This window comes from Dreissena polymorpha, chromosome 1 (genome assembly GCF_020536995.1).
Source record: "Dreissena polymorpha isolate Duluth1 chromosome 1, UMN_Dpol_1.0, whole genome shotgun sequence".
Classification (NCBI taxonomy): Eukaryota; Metazoa; Mollusca; class Bivalvia; order Myida; family Dreissenidae; genus Dreissena; species Dreissena polymorpha.
This window is the reverse complement of record NC_068355.1, coordinates 53,459,700-53,482,440: the sequence shown is the minus strand read 5'-3', so window position 1 is coordinate 53,482,440 and position 22,741 is coordinate 53,459,700. Positions and strand designations below refer to the sequence as shown.

At 35.1% G+C, this 22,741-nt stretch overlaps 1 protein-coding gene across 5 annotated transcripts in view; it reads left to right on the top strand.

Annotated features, from left to right (window-relative positions):
* LOC127881110 (SCO-spondin-like) overlaps positions 1–22,741 on the top strand; it is a 56,602-nt gene that overhangs the window by 111 nt on the left and 33,750 nt on the right. For 4 of the 5 annotated variants that reach the window (XM_052428826.1, XM_052428818.1, XM_052428804.1 and 1 more), the window contains exons 1-29: positions 1–146; positions 2,704–2,778; positions 3,491–3,652; positions 4,726–4,872; positions 5,102–5,149; positions 7,747–7,896; positions 8,329–8,499; positions 9,647–9,817; positions 10,371–10,544; positions 10,862–11,032; positions 11,513–11,692; positions 11,883–12,053; positions 12,617–12,787; positions 13,088–13,126; positions 13,442–13,612; positions 13,735–13,834; positions 13,955–14,025; positions 14,322–14,492; positions 14,799–14,969; positions 15,190–15,286; positions 16,319–16,389; positions 17,114–17,284; positions 17,667–17,837; positions 18,216–18,392; positions 18,793–18,963; positions 19,160–19,333; positions 19,708–19,881; positions 21,154–21,324; positions 21,549–21,716. The exon at positions 1–146 is cut by the window's left edge. In XM_052428826.1, the coding sequence (XP_052284786.1) occupies positions 116–146; positions 2,704–2,778; positions 3,491–3,652; positions 4,726–4,872; positions 5,102–5,149; positions 7,747–7,896; positions 8,329–8,499; positions 9,647–9,817; positions 10,371–10,544; positions 10,862–11,032; positions 11,513–11,692; positions 11,883–12,053; positions 12,617–12,787; positions 13,088–13,126; positions 13,442–13,612; positions 13,735–13,834; positions 13,955–14,025; positions 14,322–14,492; positions 14,799–14,969; positions 15,190–15,286; positions 16,319–16,389; positions 17,114–17,284; positions 17,667–17,837; positions 18,216–18,392; positions 18,793–18,963; positions 19,160–19,333; positions 19,708–19,881; positions 21,154–21,324; positions 21,549–21,716 (4,090 nt within the window). In that variant the 5' untranslated portion in view covers positions 1–115. The remainder of the gene's footprint in view (positions 147–2,703; positions 2,779–3,490; positions 3,653–4,725; positions 4,873–5,101; positions 5,150–7,746; positions 7,897–8,328; positions 8,500–9,646; positions 9,818–10,370; positions 10,545–10,861; positions 11,033–11,512; positions 11,693–11,882; positions 12,054–12,616; positions 12,788–13,087; positions 13,127–13,441; positions 13,613–13,734; positions 13,835–13,954; positions 14,026–14,321; positions 14,493–14,798; positions 14,970–15,189; positions 15,287–16,318; positions 16,390–17,113; positions 17,285–17,666; positions 17,838–18,215; positions 18,393–18,792; positions 18,964–19,159; positions 19,334–19,707; positions 19,882–21,153; positions 21,325–21,548; positions 21,717–22,741) is intronic. The other variant, XM_052428827.1, reaches the window with a different exon arrangement.

Below are 22,741 nucleotides of genomic sequence, written 5' to 3'. Positions count from 1 at the left end.
GCACATACACTCATCTCGTTTTGAAGTCAAATTTAGAACTAATTGATAAGGGATCTCTTGACCCGCTGTTGAGTTGTGCTAACAGTCAGCCGTCTTGGACAGACGTTTCACCAAAATGGATATAATTACACTCATAAAATATATCGGTACGTATATTTTTCATATCTCGTTCTGATTTTCGATTTATTTATCGACTTATCATCTTTGGTTTCAATACGTTTTCATGTTGTTGTTTTTTTTGTTTCGATACTATGTCAACTTAACGGTGTTAAGTAAACATAAAAGTTTTTATACAAATTATGTTTAATGAACATTTATAAAATTGAAATATAAAATTAATTAAAACACAAACTGCGTATATTGAATGGCTGGAGTAGACGTAGCGTTTGGCACTGATTGTTACGCCTCCCGCGTTTATTTGAAGAGAAACTTCTATACAAATATGTACATGTACTTAACATTTGTTTAAACATTGCATACATGTTTTCCGAGTAGTATTCTCCCTATACATTTGCTTTCGTTTCTTATGTTTGCTCTATCGGCGATTATGTTAACATTTGATATACATATTATGTCAAAATGTTACACGTAGATATTACATAACTATTGTCTTAAACAGTGTATGCACATTAAGAAAAAACGTTTATTACAATAACCCACACAATTAATTATGTATAAACCATATCAAATTCCTTCTTATGATTTTCTATGTGACATCTGTTTTCATGATGCAGATCTTTATTTAGTAATAACTTGTAAATCATGTGATCAAAGCGAGGTATATATTATATGTCTTCGGTCGTTATTGTTTATTTAAAAAAGACTTGGTATGGAAAAGACCATTCACATAGATGGAAGGCATATGAACCCATTCATGAAACCGGTTGGCACATACATACCGGTCATATTCCAATAATGAACGCGATTTCAGACCATACTCTTGAATAGAAATGAGACAAAATACGAACTTTTTGCATAGTTAATGTCAACGCTATTTGAAAGCTAGTCTGTCTGTCGTTTAAATGGCTGTCACTTTAATTGAAATTTGTGTATAACATTGAGTTATAAAAGAAAATTTGCTTCAGTAGAGCGTATTATGTTCAAAAGCGAACTAACTACCAGAACTTTATTATATTAACTATTACTCTGAATTTCTCAAGTTTAACATATCCTTTTGCTGGCTACGGGCAGCGTCGGGATGAACTACGTGTTCATTAGAACTACGTCGTGCTTCCGACGCTGCCGAAACCAATCTCGCGTTCGCTCGTAAATTTTCGGATATCGCAGCCGGAAATTCACATGGAAATATTGTTACAAACACACACAAATAAAAACGAGCGTTTTGTCTCGCGTTAAATAAATGTTACCAGAACACATCTAGCGTTTGAAATTTTGGCTTTTGCTATACGGAACATTGATGTTTATGTGATATATTTCGAAATAGTGTACGATATATTTTTTTGATTTTGAGTGTTTGTGGGCTTTGAACAATCAGACGTTACAAACTTAGTTTTATTTACGATAAAAGCTTTCGCAGATCGAAGTTCCACGGAAATTTAAATTGTATCATCCTTGTGAGATTGAGGACATGGCATGTATTTATTTAACCGAAGAGAGTTTAAACAATCTATATCGCACATGTATATGGTAAATTGAATAAAAAGTAATAACATTAATGTGGGGGAATAGGCATATATAGTATTATATTCTTAATAACATATCATTGTTAAACCATCCATTATAATAAAAATAATTTAAATAAATTTACACATAAACATGTAAGTGGTATTTTTTGTTTCCACAGGAAATACATTAACCCTCATTGTCGCCAAAATTGTAAGCGTGCATTTCGATATTTGTTTTCAGAAACAATGATATTAATTACATAGGGTTATTTTCTACATTTTTTAAAGACGTTGATCATAATACATGAATTTAAATACAGCTTTCTTTTTTTATAGATCGGTCTATAAAATCTATTATCTTGAGAATCACATAATTTACCAAAACGTGTTAAAAAAACAATCCACTCACCCACTTTCATTTTGGTAAAAATGTGCATGTGAAACGTATCATTAAGTTTGGGCCTAACTTTCGTTCACTTATTTGTTGATGTAAGGATATGACGATATCACGTGAGATGTCACGTTCAGTTGCCGTGTCCATTAAATCGCAAACATCGGTTCCAAGCCAATCAAATATATCGTTAAGTAAAAGCGACTAGCTTTGATTTTTACGGAATCAACTTTATCCAAATAGTAAAAAAACTATTGAAGAAGAAAATTTGATTGGCTATTGAAAAATCAACTGAACCGGACTGTGTATGCGATGTCATCAAAACCAGTCCTCGGATAGTACAAAACCGTCAGACTGGAAATGACTTTAATGAGATTGCTGACTGCTATAATTCAACATTAAAGCGACACAACGTTTATGCATGAGTATTTTTAAAAGGAGTTTTGCTGCAATGACAAGTTTTTTTTGTATTGGAATACTGTACAACTTTAGTACAATAAGGTACAATGATATATCATTAAAATATCTTATGATTTCATCCAACACTTGAAATATTTGCAAAATCGCTTACACAAATTGTTCGCATGTAAACATATCTTAGAGGTATCTTATTCAAGTCTTGGGAAATGAAGGAAATAAATAATTAAGAACCATAGCACTAATTATTTTGTTTAATATTCTTTCCAGTGTATTGTATTTTACTTGCGCCCTCCACTCACTGTCTGCTTCGACAGCGACATCTTGTGGATCGTCAGACTGCAAGTAAGGTTAAGTTCACTTAAATTGTGCGAAATCGAAACATGTAATCTTACTTTTGCAATATTATTTATCGCATGTGATTCTTAGCGGTCAATGTTAAAAATGGTTTCGTATATAACTTCTTTTTAGGTATCGCTGGTGAAAATACGGGATGGTTTATTTTTGGCCTAATCATAGTACACATGTAATATTAAATTAATATGATGTTGTATTTGCGTCCATATAGTGGTTCTGAATAATCAAGTGTTCGAGAAGTCTCCTTAATATGTACTACAACTCTGAGGTCGAATATACTGCAAATATGAAATATTAATATTTAAATCAACGTTCATTATATTTTAAAAGATACTTTAACCCTTTTGTGAAATAGGTGGGGTTAAAAGCTGAATGTAAATGCAGTTTTCCGAAAAGATAGGAAGGCTTGGTTATAATTATTTATAAAATTGTTTGTGCAGACGGATACAGAGTGCTTAACCCATTTAAGCCTAGCGTCTAGAAAAAAGGCCTTGGCAAACAGCGTAGACCCAGATAAGACGCCGCATGATGCGGCGTCTCATTAGGGTCTGCGCTGTTTGCTTAAAGGAATTTCTGTAAGAAATATTCTAAATATAGAAATAAGTATACTAGAAATTCCTAATTTTGGAAATAAATTGATCCAGTTAAGAAGGATGGGAGAGTCCACTAGGCATAAATGGGTTAACATTACCTGCTCCAGGCTGGTTAGAATGGACCCCTAGTACAGAATGTTCTGCCAGTTGTGACGGAGGTTTCCAGCAGTCGAACAGAGAATGTTCTACCGGTCGTAACGCGGACTGTGAGGCCCAGGGAGGCAGATCATGGAAGATCGATGTGTGTAATCAAAAGCCATGCAGTCCAAGTAAGTACCGGTAGTACTTGACCCATTTATGCCTAGCGTCTTGAAAAAAGGCCTTGGCAAACAGCGTAGACCCAGATGAGACGACGCATGATGCGGCGTCTCATCTGGGTCTGCACTGTTTGTTTAAAGGAATTTCTGTAAGAAATATTCTAAATATAGAAATGAATATACTAAACATCCCTAAGTTTGGAAATAAATTGATCCAATTTAGAAGGATGGAAAAATCTACTAGGCATAATTGGGTTAATATATGTTGTTTGCCTTTGATAACAATAATGTTCAGTTGTGTGTTAGATATACTTAAGAAACACAATATATCTGTAAAACATCAAGGATGTTTTGTTAAACTGATTAATTGCTCATGTTTCCAACAATAATTATATACAAGCTCAACATACTCATAAACGGACATGTTCTACATTAATCAAATTTTCCTTTTCGAGATAAATTAGTTTATGTAACGCTACAAAGATTTCAGCGTACATTAGCAGGTTGTGACTCCAAAGGGGATTGGCAACCAAGTAGTGTAATCTTTATGAAGACAATTCTTTAGCATTTTGGACCACGTTCGGTCCCTGCGCTAACTTTTGTTTTGCTTCTTAAAAACGATGAATTATTTTGAATAAGTCCAAAATGCATGTACATTTTTGCTGTTTTAACGGTTATTTTTGTTTGGCGTAGGTTTCTACCCAAGATTGTGACTTTTATTGACTTGTACCGACAACCAATTTGTGTAAGAGAATGTTTCCGCAAGTAGACCAGAATGAATAATTCCAAAGAGTGCATTTGATAATTTTAGAGAATCCATTATTTTTATTTGCAAAAATGACATTTTACTATGTCGTTCGCAACTATAGCACTCACTTTTTTTTTACATAAGTTGAGTTAAAGACGAAAGCGAATACAGCAGACCTGTTATAAATGATAATTACTGTTCATAAAATAAGAAATATATTAATCAGAATATCAAGAATATTAACAAATTAGTTAAACAAACGCGGTTTGCAAATTTAAGTACATTTGCATTGTTAAAAAAATGTCGTTTCAAGATAAATGAAATGTTATTGTACCAGCCTGGTCCGAGTGGGGTCCATTGTCGACGTGCCCCAAAACGTGCGACACCGGTGTTGCTATAAGACGCAGGAACTGTTCTAGTGGTGTCAACAGTGACTGTGTGGGACAGTCGTACGAACTGCAACCCTGTAAACTCACTGACTGTAGTAAGTTTGTGTGTGCGTTAATGTGCATGATGTTTATGTTAAAAATCAAACTGTTATGAAGATATTTAAATATACTACTAGATAATGAGTCTATAGATTGTCAATTTTCTTTAGGGTAGCATTTAATTTGTAAGTTACGGATAAATGTTGCTCTTGTTTGACAATTTCACGTGTGTTGCATTTTAAAAAACACCTGAGTTGTACACATACGTCTCCAATTTCATTTCAGTAATAACAACTACGACAATTGCTTCCTTGACATCAAAAGCACCAGCATGTAAGGGAATCTTTACAACGTATTGTAAATGTACTTATTTTCTTAATATTTGCCTACTTAAACTACCTGTAATAAGAATGAAACCATAACTTGTTCATCTGCAATTACACTTACCTAGTAATTGAGACGATAAAGTGTTACATGTATAGATAATTATTAGACTCTGTAAAGTAAAAAACAAGAATGATCATAAAAATGTCTAAACATCCACGTATATGTTGCTAGGCTACGCAACAAAATCGACTTAAATATATTTATATAAATATTTATATTTATATATGGTCAATTGCGTTTTGCTGATTTTTCCAACAAAAAACTTAAAACTTGCTATATATTATATATCTTTCATAAAGCCACTAAGCGTATACATGTAATAATGTAATACGTGTTGCAAGCATTAAACAACGTTTTTACAGTATGTGGTCACCCAGTATTAACCTCTTCCATGTGACATTCTCACTTAAACATGTTGTATTTCATTCTTTTTTGAATCGATCTTCCTTCGAATGATGTATATTTTGTATTTAATTATAACGCATGCTGTTATTGTATATGTATGTTAACGACGATGAGCTGTATATGCTTAAGTCAAATAAACTATTCTGTTCTGTTCTGTTCTAAAAAGTACATTAAGTTTTAATATAGTAAAGAGTAAACATAATCATAATACAAACACTCTGCAATTATATTCATTCAAGTCCTACCACTTAAGTTGTATGTTTAAGTAACTATCACATGAATATAGCATTTCAACATTCATGAATGAATATATTTCCTGGTAAGATAAGATTATCGAAATGCTTTATTCTACTTGACGTTTTCAAAGTTTTATCCCGGTGTTTACACAACGAGGATTTTGTGATATGTGTCGCGTTCTGAGAAAACTGTGCATAATGCATGTGCGTAAAGGGTCGTCCAGATTAGCATGTGCAGTCCGCACAGCCTAATCAGGGACGACACTTTCCTCTTTTATGGTATTTTTCGCTTAAAGGAAGTCCCTTCTTACCGAAAATTTTGTTTATGCGGAAAGTGTCATATGACATATGGCCATAGGTTAAATGTTCTCTAGATACAATAAGTGTATTGTATGCACGACACAAGTTAATGTCAACATGAACTCAAATTGGTTGCATAAACAAACAACACAATATGCAAAAGAAACCGTACAAACTTTGATTACTTAGGTTCAAAACTGTCTGTAAAAATTTCTGGAAACAAAATTGAATATGGAGGCTATATTTTTCATGTTTAAAGCGCCTGTGTTTTAATTTTATTTGCTGCCCTCAGCATGCCTTTGCGAATAATCGTTATACTAGATAACCGAAAACCAAATCGTCCTCTTCGATATTTTATCGCAAATTATATATTTTATTGAAAATAAAAAATGACTGTAAATTTTGACCTGTGCAAATCAAAATCAAAAGATGTCTTCATAGACCCTTAATTGTGGTATCCTCGATCTCAACACTAGTTTTCACTCTATTTGATCTAAATCTTCGACATGTGACTTGAAAATAAATATAGGATTTCCTCTCCTCCTATAAAAATAGCATACGTATTTTGATGATCGTAATCCTACCCATATAATGCAAAAGCGACGGACGTTCAAAGATGTATGATGTTTGCAAACATTCATGTTTGCACTACAGTTTTAAAGGTTAATGGTAAATGACATTAAATGTCTTTGTACTAACATAAGTGCGCCTAGCTGAATAACCCTTGACCTTTCTATAAAGCCTAATGACTGTTGGAGAAACTACATTACAAAACAACATAATGAATGAATTTTATCACAGGGATTGGCTTATTTTAGATAATACCTCAAAACATCTTGGCTACACAACTTTATTGATGGTAATCTTTTTAAGAAAAGCAGATGTCCATTTCCATTAATTAAGGGGTGGTCATTTGTTTTAGAACATTGATATAGTTTGAGCAGTTGTGCTGTATACCAATCGGGCCTCTAATAATATGAGGCGATAATGTGTCAGTTCTTAGGATAAAATAGCAGCAGATTGCTGGATACGGCAACATGATATACGTGATGCGTATTGCATGTAATGCCCTGTATTGTTTAGGTAATAGTCATTTACCAAGCGACTTTTTACAAAATTTTCTTTCTCTCATAAATATATTACTCCTTTGTATTTACAATCATCTAAAAGTGAATACAATTGTGTACATAAACATCTGTTTTAACTTATACTTATAATCACCGATGATGGTATGTTTACATGTTTCCATACATGCATTCAGGAGCATATTATTTAAATACACGAATTTAAGGGAGATTATACGATTTTTATATGTAAATATATGGCTTATTTTGCAATTTTCGACACATGTTCTTCTAAAATTTTATTTTAATTTATATGAAGATATAGGTATAATAAGTTTTTTTATAAACATTTTATATAAATTCATAAATGTTTGACAAATCGTATAATCTCCCTTTAATATCATCTTAGGAGCGTCGACTTTACTTTGGTTCTTTGAGTACTATTCTGAACAAGTATATTCATTGATTGGTGAATTTATCCCTGATTGTGGAAAGAGATCATTTTAGGCCTTCGGTTAATATACTTTTATTATTACAGCCTGGTCCGCATGGCAAAGTCATGTCGCATGTACCACATCATGTGGTCCTGGATTTGGAGAAAGAATGCGAACATGCTCCTCTGGAAACAACAACGACTGTCCCGGATCTTACTTCGAAGTTACCGTTTGCAATAAACAGGCTTGTGAAGGTACTGATTGACAAAAGCAGTTAAATTCGCACCAAGCACTTTCATGCTCTGATTAACACCATTTAAATTAACACACTCGTTAACAGTTAATTAAGATGTACTTTTTGTAATAGACTTATCCCGGAAAAACACGTGTTTAGAAAAACCCACTAATCACCTCGGTACAAACAACGCTGGTCCATTATATCAACCAATGATAGCTTACTTGAAATCATAACGGTTGATACAGTGTGTGATTTTGAAAGGTTTATAAATGGGTCAGCTTTATTTGTACCAGCAGATTAGTGGTTTTTTCCAAAAAGTAGTTTTTCCGGGATACATCTTAAGTAGACTTAATAAAAAATTTCAAACCTCGGGTTATGTATTTACACAAAATAAATAAACCCATAGGATATCAGTGAAATGATGTACAACGCAGCTTGACACATTTAGTTGATGGCATATGGACACAATGGTCTGATTGGACAAACTGCCCGGTCACCTGTGGGGGTGGTGGTTCATCTCGAACAAGGGCGTGTTTCTACCCGGACCCAGCCCACAAGGGAAAGGCTTGTGTCGGAGGTAACGCAGAAACAAAGGAGTGCAACACCAACTTGTGCCCAGGTAATACATGATATAGAACACATACATGAAGTTACAATACTTATCAACAAGACTGGATGCTTCGTTTTTATTAAATTAATGTTTAACTGTATAAAAAGGAAATTCTCACAGCAACTATTTTTCTGTTATCATTTAACACTTCGTCTTTTAGTTAGTGAAAGGTGTGCAACTATTTATAAATTCTTCACACTAAGCCGAAGTAGAAACATATATATTTCGCACATAAACATAGAACCGACCCAATAAATATGAACCAAAAATATTTGGTAGATGTTTTTAAGCGACTCTATACATATGTAAGTTATGTAAATGTAATAGTTAGCCTATTGAATGCCTTAAATGTTGTTAAATATATTTTAATGTTTTGAATGCTTATGTTGTAATTTTTTATAAAGCAACCTTTTCACCTATTTTAAATCGATAAAATTGAAAAAGTTTCAGAATTGCAGTTTTAATTGTAGTTATGATATTTGAGAGGAAACAGTAATACTGAACATAAACATGCTCCAAAATATCAATTACATGCGTCTTTTTACCATTACAAAATCTTAAAATTATTAAGCGTTACAAACGCAAGACGATTTAATAATTTGGAGAGTTATGTTGTTATCGTTATATTATGTGACATGACGAGCATTTAATATATTAAGTATAAAATACACCACTAACGACATGACCACTGATGGCCGAGTGGATTAAATGTTAGACTTTTATTGAAAGGATGAGATGTTCGCGCCCAATAGAGGATTTCTTTTTTATATTTCTGTAATTTTAGTCTTTCTGTATTTTTTTACTTGATCTATTTAGTTGTGATGTTTTTATTTTATCCATTTCAAGCCTTTAATGACAAACTTTAATACATGCTTAAATGCCTTTCCTCAGTGATATTTGTATTTTAGTATCCATTCTGTTGCAATATTACGAAGAATTAAACTATCCAATCTAACCCTTACATGTTACGAACATTCTCCATGAGTGAACTAAATTGTAAATTTAATAAATCACGTTTCCTTCACATGTCGTTTGATTGAAATAGATTTGCTTATATTGCTACGTACTGATCATAACCGCAAATAACTGTATGTCTGTCAAAGTTGTTTTTTGTATGGGCTTGTTATTTGTTAATCATAATTAACATTGTAACAAGTTGATGGCACCTGGACCACGTGGACAGCGTGGAGCGATTGCTCAAAGTCGTGTGATTCTGGGACGAAACAACGAGCCCGGGTATGCGTGTTTTCAGCTTCCGCGCCGCACGGCCAGAACTGTTCAGGAGAGGCCAAGGAAACCCAGTCGTGTCAGTTAGCTGTATGCCCCGGTGTGTTTAAATAGAAGTTACGTTTATAAAATAAGAACAGACGCACCATTACTTAGTTATCGAGTGTGCATGTGGAAACATATATTTACCTTATGACAAAGTATCAAACTTGTTCGTTATATCATAGCAACTGGCTAAAACACTGTTAAGGCTTTACACAAGTGTATGTTTAATATGCGGTTTTGTAAATGTGTAATTAATGTAATATGATTCTTAAATATCGCCAATCATGTTTTTCTTTATTTTAGTTTAAACATATTTATGTTAGCTTGATTGCATCGAAAGCCTAAGGCTTATATAAACGCTCTCGAGTCCGGTTCCTGGGCCTAGAAACAGTACTTGGTGTCTTTGGGGAGATCTAAAGAACGCTCTCACGGTTGGGATCGAAACCGTGACCTCCCGGTCGATAGGCGGACACCGTATCCATTACACCACGGCGATGTTTTTCTTTAGAAACACAACTTCACCATAAAGCTATACAAGACTTCACTTTGATGATTAACTGTTTGTTTCTATACAGTCTTATTTATATCATGTAACTAAATTTATTTAGCCGATGGGTCTTGGTCGGATTGGTCCGACTGGTCGGACTGCACCACGACATGTGGATCCGGTGGAATACGGTTCCGCGCTAGGACCTGTATGTTTGACTTTGACCGACCACATGGGAAAAATTGTCCAGGGGACACAATAGAGCGTCAGACATGCACGTTGAAGAACTGTATCGGTAGGTAAAGAAGGTTGCCAAGGCAAGGGTGATTATGTTTATTTAAAATACCTTGTTGTTGAATAATTCGATGAATCAGTCACATATGCTGTTTCATGTTGGGGTCTCTTGAGTAGAATTATTCATGTTGATATATTCTCTTAAATAGTAAATTGGAATAAATCTAACCACCTGATTTTGCATGAAATATATTACTGTGAATTTAAATATGAAAACAAAGTTACCCGATACATCTTAGCATTTATTAAACATTATACTTGCTAAATATGAGCAAATAGTACTTAACTTCAATCTTATATGGTTTGTATAATGTATAGCCAATGGCGTCTGGAACGAGTGGTCCACTTGGTCGCAGTGTTCTCACACATGTGCGGGAGGGAAGAGGTCGAGAAGTCGAGTTTGCCTGTATACACCAGGCGTTGACCACGGTCTACCATGCTCCGGAGGCACGCTGGAGATTGGAGACTGTGGGCTGAAAGAATGCCCAGGTAGTATTCAATCATTCTTGTTTTTAACCCATTTAAGCCTAGTGGACTCTCCCATCCGTCTAAATTGGATCAATTCGGCGTCTCATCTGGGTCTACGCTGTTTGCCAAGGCATTTTTTCTAGACGCTAGGCATAAACTTTTATTTCCATACGACTATTAATGTCAGTTTATTCATACATTTAGGTGTTAACTTTGAATGATTTGAGTAACCGAATATAATGTTGAACCTTCCTCATAAGTGCATAAAACACAGAAACTATTTTATTGAAGCCATGAGTAAAATTTATAAATGAAATGTCACCAAAAATGTTTAAACAATATTTTACTAGATATGAACATATCGCCTTTTAATGATGTGTTTAACATTTGTTGTTGTTTTTCCGATATTTTCGTATTTCCGAGAAAACAATTGTATTATTTAGGTTCTAAATGGCTCTGCTTTAAAAAGACGAATAACACACGTTATCTCCACTGTTAAAGTTAATGGAATTTGGTCATCATGGTATCCATGGAGTCAGTGCACGGTAACGTGCGGAACGGGTCGAGCTGTTCGAAACCGCACGTGCAATTTCTATACGCGCTATCCGGACACGCCGCATGGTGATGACTGCGAGGGGGATCAAGCTCAAATAACAAAGTGCAACACAGACCTATGTCCTGGTAGGTTATATATACAATCATTTGTATTATAGACTATAGTGAATACATTTTCGTTTCTTTACCATAGAAAAGCTTGTTCGTTGTATAACAATTCATATATACGACATTTAAATGTTATTACTATACACCTAAACTGTTGGGCGTTTTTCTTTCTATTCTGTTGCACTGACATGCTCTACTTGATTTTCAGTTGATGCAGCCTGGTCGACATGGACTGCTTTCTCCACGTGCAGCCAAACATGCGGCGGTGGACGACGTACAAAAACACGTCAATGTATTTATGACGAGGTCGCCCCAATCGGTATTGACTGTACTGGCCAGAGTACCGTTACAGAGGAGTGTAGTACAAACGAGTGTCCAAGTAAGTCAGCCATATTTGAGTCATTAGTCATCCGTCCAATCTGAGGTCCTTGCAGCTTGGTCCTCGCAAATACGCTAGAGAACGTTGTTGCGTCTGTCATAAATACACTTCTTATAATTATTACCTAAATGCAAAAGAACAAGTATTCCAATGAAAAATACTATAATTTCGGGAATAATTTGCATTTATAAGTAAAATAATGCAAACATGATATATTACAATATAATTTTGTTTTGTTTATTGATTAAATTAAAAGAGATGATAGTTAGTAGACTGTGAAAGTTCCCATGACAAATTTGGTCTTGAAATCGTAGTTCGACCTCGGTCGTACAAGGCGGCCTTTAAAACGAGTTTTTAAATTATAGTCGTGAAAAGACCGTTGTTGACCATTGTCGTCTAGGTGACAATGACCGTCTAGAAATATGGTTACCTAAAAATAACACGTGTTTTGTTTCAAGGTCAAGCATGACTGAGAAACATTGATAATATAGTGTCTAATATAGTCTTCACCACTGTATTGTATAGGGGCATTCAAGTGTAAAATTACATACTTCGTGCTTCAGTCGACGGTGCAATTCAAGTGTGGAACTCGTGGTCCTTCTGCTCTGTGAGCTGTAACGGAGGGGTCCACACTCGGACTCGTGACTGTTACTTCCAACCAAACAGACCTCATGGAGCCGACTGCAAGGAACAACTGAACGAGACGGCGCCTTGTAACGTCCAGTCTTGCCCTAGTGAGTCCTTATATATTAAATTGGTTATCTTTATCTCCTCAACCTGTATGTTCGACCCGATTGTGAATGGTTCGATTGGCTTGATTATGTATGGAACCATTTACTGTGCGTCACATGTGCTGTAACTTTGCACTTTGCCAACAAAAAGCTGAACTATGTCGAAACGAAATTTTATTACCGAGTTGTTTTAATGTGTAGTGGTCAAGATGAATACAACACTGAGTTGTTAATTTTTTTAAGATAATTATTCTTCATTGTAGTATATGTACATGTTTATTGATATTGTTTTTCTGATTGTAGCAACTACAACACCACCAACTACAACAGCCTTACCGACAGGTCAGTTAAAAAATGTGTGTGTATGTGTGTGTAAATTAAGAGGTTCAAATCTTAAAAAACGTGTGTCGTTTACATATACACTAAATGAAGACAAAACTCGTTAGTTAATTGCAATATTTAGTTGATGATTATAAACGTCTTCTGTACAAGCATTTCAGAACTTGGAACAAGAGGCAGATTTATATTCACCATGTAAACACTGACTTTAAAACGTTAATTTATTGGTAATAAAAGCTACATAAGATTGCCTATTTATTGAACAGGAGATAAATTTATGAGCGTCTCGGTTTTCAAATATCGTGTTTCTAACACTAGCTGATGGCCACTGGTCGAACTGGACCTCATGGACTGTGTGTACGTTAACATGTGGGGGCGGCCAACAGTATCGAGAGAGGCAGTGTACTTACCCCGACCACACTCTCCATGGACAATATTGCCCGGGGCCCCAAAATCAAACGCAGGAGTGTAATTCCCGTCTCTGTCCAGGTATGGTTTGCACCCGAATAAATTTATACCGAGACACGGTTGATTCCAGGATGAGAATACGACACCTTATGTTCATATTTTCATCTATGCATTGTAAAATACAACTCTTTCAATAATTTCAGTGGACGGCATTTGGACCCAGTGGTCCGCTTATTCCAAATGTTCTGTTTCGTGCGCGAATGGTGTCCAAACCAGGACAAGACAGTGCGCGTTCGATCCAAGGTATGAAACATATCAATATAGAAATACTTTTCGTTTTGCAACACACTTATTTTCATGTTATCGATACTACTATTCGAACCTCTGTGAACCAAATGTATTATTTCATTTACCTTCTTTAAGGTTTGATAGAGGCGATAGCTGTCCAGGAAATAATACATCTACTCAGTTATGTGACAATGGACCTTGTCCTGGTGATTATATTTTATTTAAAACGTTATGATGCTGTTCGCTGACAAGATGCATAATTTAGTATTAATAAGATGCAGCTCTTTGCGGCGCTTACTTTAAACTATTTTCGAACCAAGTGGCCACTAAAGTTCATAATGTATTACATACTTCCCAATAATAAATAATTACTACATGTTTCATGCAAAGTTAACTATGACATTGTTTTTAAAGATTTACATTGGATTTATTGTAAAAAATCATTTATTGGAAATGTTTTTCGAAACATTTTATTTGTCTTATTTTCTTGTCTTTCACTCAGTTGACGGTGTGTTCGAAAACTGGAGCACGTGGAACGCTTGTCCGGTCTCGTGCGGAGGGGGAATACAAGCTCGCGTGCGCGTCTGTCACTTCCCAACTAACGTTCCCCATGGTTTGGACTGTTTGGGAATCTCACACGAGAACCAGACATGTGGAAATTCAGATTGCCCAGGTATGGCAAAATCGTATTGTTTGTTCTTTTAAATTAAATAATGTAGGTGTAGTAAGACGTTTTAAGTAAGGTCGCGTTTCAGAATCAATACAATTTATTAGGTATTAACATCATACATAGTTAGATTTTTTTTTCGATAAGACCACCAACCTTCAAAAAACTATCCGTAAACAATTAATTGTATTTGAAGAGATTTTAAACATATATCATGTGTAAGAATCTAATTGCTTTGTAACCCAGAATATAACTGTTTGCCAATATATTTTCAACTTGTACCGTTGAATGTTGATGTATTTTGTTACTTAGTCGATGGAGTATTAACGGAATGGTCACAATGGGCGGACTGCACCCTAACCTGCGGAGGCGGCTATAAGATTAGGAATAGGACATGCTACTTTCCACCCGACAAACCACACGGCCATGACTGCGTTGGAAACCTTAATTTTTCCAAAGCCTGCGCCAATCATGCATGTCCAGGTATCTCGCACATCTAGCGTTATTTTAAATATTATTTTTTATGCAACCTATGAACAGATTAGTTATAAATATTGTTGGTATTTCAATTTAGATGGTACTTTTGAAGTGAGTATACAATTGACATTTAAAAACACACACGGTGAAGAAGCTCAAAAGCTATATTTCAATAATAAATGATATGCAAAAATACAGTATTAGCATATTTGAACTTATACATCAGTGGACGGTGTTTGGAACGATTGGGCTTCATGGGCCAAGTGTTCTGTGACCTGCGGAGGCGGGAAACAGCAGAGGACGAGGAGGTGTCACTATGACGGGTAAGATTAGAGGCTAATAAAACGATTAATCCACTCTAAATTGACTTAATGTATGTGTTGTTATTATTTGCTGATTTTAAAAAACTCAGTAATAACATTTTCTTCACAATATTCCTTGACAACTTTGGCCAATATTTAGAGCGATTTTCGACCTTTAACCGAAATATCATGACAGTTATGGAAAATAACTTAAACTTATATTCAATAGAATTTTAAGAATAATGATTCACGAAATAGTGGATTGGCAGATCGGCACACACGTTATGTGACAGGGCTGAAAATCGATCTCACGATCTCTTGATAGAGATCAGATCTCTACCAACTGAGATTGCACGTAACGAAACGTATTGCTATGTAATTAATATCTTTTCAGTGGCAAATCATAACAATTTAGTCTCAATATACTTTTAAGATGATGTATGTTACGTAAGTATGGTTGGTACAACAAATTATCGAGTCGTCTGATTCGTATTATTAAAAATAACAATAATGAGTCTCTAAAGCAACCTTGCAAAGTGATCAGTGAGAAGTGTCATTCAGTAGCATCTGTAATGCACACCAATTCACATGGTAAGCATGTAGCTATGATTTTAATTAGTAAAAACATGACTTTGAATGAAAAAATAATAACATTATTACGAAAAATCAACTTATCTGAAAAACAATTTCACTATCAAATATATATATAACAAGATATTCAACTCAAAATCCCCCAAAACAGGGTGCATCGCTTTGAACAGCAATACCTTCATCGATTGTGAAGCGATTTCCATGAACTCGGTCTTATTCAACGAGGACTGAAATCTTTTCGGAGAAAAGGGCATTTTCCCTGCAAAGTTCATTGACCTAAGATCCATAATTCAATAAAACGTATGAAAAAACATTCTTACCATTCTTGCTGTTACATAATGCATCAAAACTTACTGTTGAACGCTGTTTGAACATTTGTTTACAAACATTTCAACTTGCCGACATAATAATGAATATCATAGCCACACGCTAACTACCTGTGCACCGATTCACGTCTTACAGCCACAATCATGGGACCGCATGCTCTGGTCCTGACACGGAGACGAAGGATTGTAGCACCGATCACTGCCCAAGTATGCACATGCAGCTAATTCTCTTAATCGATCATTAAATGTTTTCACTGATACAGTAAAGAATCGTAAAATTATTTGATATTTAACTAGATACCTATGGCATGTGTTAGTGTGTTTATTATTCTTGTTACGATATACCATGGAATGAAGTGATCATAGTCAAAGTACTCTATGTCAGCTTTTATTTAGCTGCTGAATTACAAACATTGTTGGAAGAAAACATCTGCATCGTTTTTAATAAAGAAAGTATTTCATCTCTAATTAAATGTGTTTGCGGGGTGTCAATGGCTATATATTTTCATTGCTTTACAAAAATCCTACCGTGATGTGGATTAACATTAGGCTGACTAAAACAAGTGAATAAAAGCCTACCGTTATGTGGATGACAACATTAGGTTGACTAGAAATAAGTGAATAAAAGCCTACCGTTATGCGGATGTCGACATTAGGCTGACTAGAAAGTTTTTCATCTCTAATTAAATTTGCTTGCGGGATGTCAATGGCTACATATTTTTGCCAAATAACAAAAAGCCTACCTTTATGTGGATGACAACACAAAGCTGACTAGAAAGAAAGAAATTTAATTGACTCCTGTATGAGCCTACCACAGAGGTAGATCTAATATACCTTGGATGTGATATTGTGTTTTATATAAAAATACAGTTTAAAACACACTCAATGAACAAGAGAACACGACAAAATAATGCCACGTTTTGATCTTTAGTTGATGGTAATTGGAAACCTTGGAACTCATGGACCTCATGTTCGATTACCTGTAGCAACGGAACAAAGTCTCGCACAAAGGAATGTTATTTCGTACCAAATGAGCCCAAGGGCAACAACTGCTCTGGAAGCGCAACCGAAACTGCGGATTGCAATCTTGGATTATGTCCAGGTCTGAAACGTTGAATCTTTGAAACTCCGATGTTTCACTTAAGCAAACACAATCATTTTACCTCCCTGGAATACGCTCTTTCAGTTCAAGTTAGCAACAGGACTTAAAAGTAATAGTAAGATACAAATATTGTAAAATTATGTGTGATGAACGTAAAGCAATTAAGCAATTTTGATGTGCATTTCATTTTGTCTGTATTGAAAAAAATAACATAGCATCAAGAATTTCAAATAATATTGTCATTACATGTTCCATTCTAAATTGTGACTCTGAATGTGAGCGTTTACGTAATGCCATTATAAAATGAGATCAATTCGGAAATGAGACACATGAAGGCTGATTATATTTGAAATATAATCAAATTAATTGATCATTTTTTCAGTTGACGGTGTGTGGCACAGCTGGGCCACGTGGTCTACATGCACAGTCACCTGTGGAAACGGGTCATCATCACGTGACAGAGTATGTGATTTCCCGGACAATACGCCGCATGGACGCAACTGTTCAGGAAGCAACTCCGAGACGCGCTCTTGCAACGCTGAGTTATGTCCAGGTAATATGACGGTTTGTTATAGCAACAGTTGATCGCAGATTGAGATCATTGATGAGTCGGATGGATTGATTGGTTGATGAATAAAAACATCGTTTAACAATGGTTAAAATCAATACATTAATGAATCGAAGAAACGAATTGACGAATTAATGAAAATATTACATGTACTATTGTAATAAAAATAAGCTTCTGGTACAAACTCTCCGCTATATATAAAGAAATGACGTGAACACTTTGGCTGTTTAAAAGAATACTCGTGTGTCTATACTGTGCCGTTATTTGTCATGCGTTGATAAATCATCTACGTATACCGTGATAAAATTAATTCCATTTTCATGTGTGTCAACATTTTAAGTATAAATTACGTTTTTTTCGTAGTGAATGGCAACTACACAGCCTGGGGCTCGTGGTCAGTTTGCTCGAAGACATGCGGAGGTGGCAGCCAGGAACGCAACAGGTTATGCGTCTACGATCCAGTGGCGCCACATGGCAACAACTGCTCACTACTGGGTGCAAGCGGCCAAACACAAGCATGCATGACAGAGAATTGTCCAGGTATACAAGTCCGGTGGAATAATTTGAATGCTTGATTACATAATTGCATTTTGCAAAAACCTACTTCATTTACCAGCCACGAAGTATTTTGTATATAAGTTCGCTGATTAATCGTTTTTTGGAAAGGTTTCTTCAAAATGAATTGCTTTCCACTTGATTTGACTTAGATAGTACTCGCATACGTATTAGGGCGAATATAGTCATGTTTTTGGTAGATGTAAAATGTGATTATTTAAAGACCCAAAGATTATTTACGAAAGTGAATGTTAAACCTTGCATGCCAATTGTTGTTCAACCCCTGCATGGAATAATGAAATCTTGTAATATACACTTGAGACCTTCCGTTATTTATACACCTAACCAAATTATTTAACACACTATTTATGTTCGACGCTCCCAGTGAACGGAATATGGTCAGCATGGAGCAACTACACCGAGTGCACGGTGACCTGCGGTGGGGGAACCCGAGCTCGACTGAGAAATTGTGACTATTCACCTGGATTCCCGCGCGGCGACCCTTGTAAGGGTCCCAATAATGAAACACAGCAATGCAACAACAATCCCTGTCCAGGTAGGGATCTGTATTTACAGCATGTCGAGTCATATTTCAGTTGAGTAGTTATATATTTAGGCATTGTATAGGTTGATAACACAAACATTGATAAATTTCAGGAATCTTCATCATCTACACAATTTAAAAAAAAAGTGTATCTACATGACTTAATATTCTTCAACAACCTCTGTACTTCACTTTAATAATTTTACAGTTGACGGCAAATTGTCTGCCTGGGGAAGCTGGGACACATGTTCAAAGAGCTGTGCCAATGGAACTCAGAGCCGACACCGCACATGCGATTACTCACCCCCCGGCGCTCCTCATGGCAAACCTTGCAGTGATTCCTTAGATGAGACAATTCGATGCCATACAGAAAAATGTCCAAGTAGGTTGATAAATGATTGTGATGCATTTATTTTTCCGTTGGGAAATTAATCACTGTATACATTTTCCATAAAGCCAAAAACAATGATTAAGGAAACAACAATCTTAAATTTATTTTACGTATATACGATTTTATTTAATGGCTAAAGCAACTCTAAAATGTCACTTTTTCATACATTTATGTGAACTTTATCTGTATTTGTTATTTAAGAGGTACACATTCACAATTGAGCTAATTTCTTAAGTTTAATAATTAATTACTTACGTTATATGTCTTATTTACATTGTATTAGTTTTATTTTAAATGAAATCTTTGATATAAATACAAGTTTTGCAATTAAAATAATTTACATTTTCTTGTTGTTTGAATATCAGTTGCTGGTCATTGGTCTAATTGGACTAACTTCACCACGTGTACTTTAACCTGTGCTGGTGGGACACATACAAGGAATCGAACCTGTATCTTCGATGACCCAGGGGCGCCCCATCTTTCCGAGTGCTTCGGGAACACAACGGATACCGATGCATGCAACACGCAGTCATGCCCAGGTCAGTAAATGCAGAAAAAGGAATCTTATCTCTGTCTAATTGTGTTCCGTTGAATAATGCAACGGAATAGATAGAATAAAAGTCATTGTGTACCATTGAGTAATGCAAAAGAATAGGTAGAATAAACGTCATTGAGTAATGCCACGGAATAGATAGAACGTCGCGTTTACCCACATTGTTGTCGTTTAGGTACGAACTCGGTTTATTTGAATAATGAAATTACATTTTCTTGAAGCTTGTTTCATGATGCATTTATCTTTTGACATTGTTAGGATAACATTTCTGCACGTATTTATTTCAATTATATTGAAAATTTATAATTGAGTTGATTTCAGTTTTGTGAGAGAAAATGTAATAGTTATGTGCAAGTGTATACACACCGTGGTTAACGAGCAAGTGTATACACAACGTTGTTAACGAGCAAGTGTATACACAACGTTGTTAACGAGCAAGTGTATACACAACGTTGTTAACGAGCAAGTGTATACACAACGTTGTTAACGAAGACCAGGTTTTAAAACAACAACAGTTAATTACCATGATTGAAAACTATAAGTTAACGTCATGTGTATAAATAAAACAACGTGGCTTAAGATATAAAACAATCACGTAATAAGAAATCACAAAAAACAACATATATTTAAGAAGAAAGTATTATACAATTTGAAATAATTTGTAAGAAGTTCATTTTTTTGCACAATAATCTAAATGTACACACAAGAACTGTTTGAACGAAATAACCGATGTCTTATTGATCAACATTACTTACATGACATCGAGGACAGCAATACTGTAGCCTATGATGATAATACTAATAACATATTTCAATTTGTAAATTCGAACTCTCAGTCAGGCTCGTTATCTTAAAGGTGAACATAACATCTTGATAGGAAAAATTGGAACTACTTGGCTATTGAACTTAATTGCATGTTGAAATATTCTTAACGAATTCACAAAAAGCTATTTTTTTAAGTCCACAATCATCCAGATACTTTTATATAAGTAGCATAAAATTAATGATTTTCGATGTGTATTGTTTTTAAACAGTCTCATACAAGTTCAAACAATTAAATACTAGCTTTCTGTTGTGATTAAAAAGTATAAATAAAGAAAGATTAAAGGTGTTAATCGTTGTCACAACATTTCTATTTACATTAATATGATAATAATGTCAATCAATGTTGAATGCATTTCCATTAAATAAAGCTTATGTTTTCATTATATTCCAAATAAATTTATGGACAAACAAAACTTATTATTATGCCATCCAAGTGGACGGTGTTTGGGGTGACTGGGGCACGTGGCACACGTGTACGGTCACCTGTGGGGGAGGACAGAAGGTGAGGGACCGAACGTGTGACTTCCCGCAAGGTGTGGACCATGGGAGGAACTGTACCGGACCGGAACATGAAATTGATCAATGCTCCAGCGATATTTGCCCAGGTTGGACTAATGAAGCACATCCTAAGCTTTGTAAACTGTCTTCGATATATCTATGATAATGAGTCTGAGTTTAACATTATGGGACAACACAGTTTTAGAATTATTAAAATCCGATGTGGTATAGATCGTTTGCTCTAAAAAAAACTTCGTGTCAATTAACTCTTGTTAAAATTAAATGTAATATATTTCATGTAACAGCTAGTTATACTTCTTGCGTGTTTTAGTGGACGGAAAGTTTACACCATGGAGCTCATGGACACAGTGCACCTACAGCTGTGGAAGTGGATTTCAGACGAGAATACGGAAGTGTGAGTTCAATGGAGGACCGCCTGGAACCAACTGCACTGGAAACTACAGTGAGACACAGTCTTGCAGTCAGAACCCATGTCCTGGTAGGTATTCCTTACACTTTCGTATTGTTTTGTATTTTCATTATATTTAGCTATTAAATGTAAAATAAAACGACTATTCATGATTGTCATTTTTTGACATTAAAACATTTATGTATGTTGCTGTGACCTGACGTAGGTTGTGGGACTGAATGCATTTTTTCTAAGTATTGTTACCCTTACAAGAGCGATTGGTCAATCTTAGGGGCAACTTCTGAATATAACACCTTTTCGTCTTTATTGTTTTGGCGTTGATGCGTAACTCGGGTTTTTACCCTTCTCAACAGTGAATTGAATGCTGGAGCAATGTCCCGCCATATGATCCGATTTAATAATATCTTACATTGAAATTGATAATTTGAGAGAATGCCTCCAAATATTTAGGCACACATTGTTAGCGAGATGAATGCAAAAAATAGTTGTTAATAGGATATATCGCTGGACATTGTTTAAGGTTTACGGGTTTTGACTACTTCTGTTACATACCTTACTTTGAAAGGTCATTTTTTTATTACATGCAGTAAGTTTCCATTAAATTCAGTTATTTACTTTCATTAATCATGTGTTCTCTCACGAATCTGCATTACGGTTATGCCGGTGTTTTGAGGGCCGTCCTTTTCTTTTTTCAATAAGCAAAATTAAATAAATTTTATAAACATTATAAACGCTTTTTCCGCAGATTGAGGGTGTTCTGCTTGTTCTTGCATTTGTATGTATGGATCAATCAGTTCTCAAGGTAGTACATGAACAAATTGTTTCATATAGCCGCCCTTTATGCGCTAAGAAACGTAAACTCTGGATTGTTTACGAAATACGCAAAATTTAATTTTAAAACGCACTTTTACATTCCGCTGATTGTTCCACAAATCGCTTTAATAGTTTGCTTATGGCACACATTTCCCAGATGAATATTACTATTATATATTGTGAACACAATAGCACCCACTTTGGCGTCAAACGTTCAATGTTTGCAATGACGAGTTATACACTATAATTTACTAGATATATGCTTATACTGTTTCACGTAA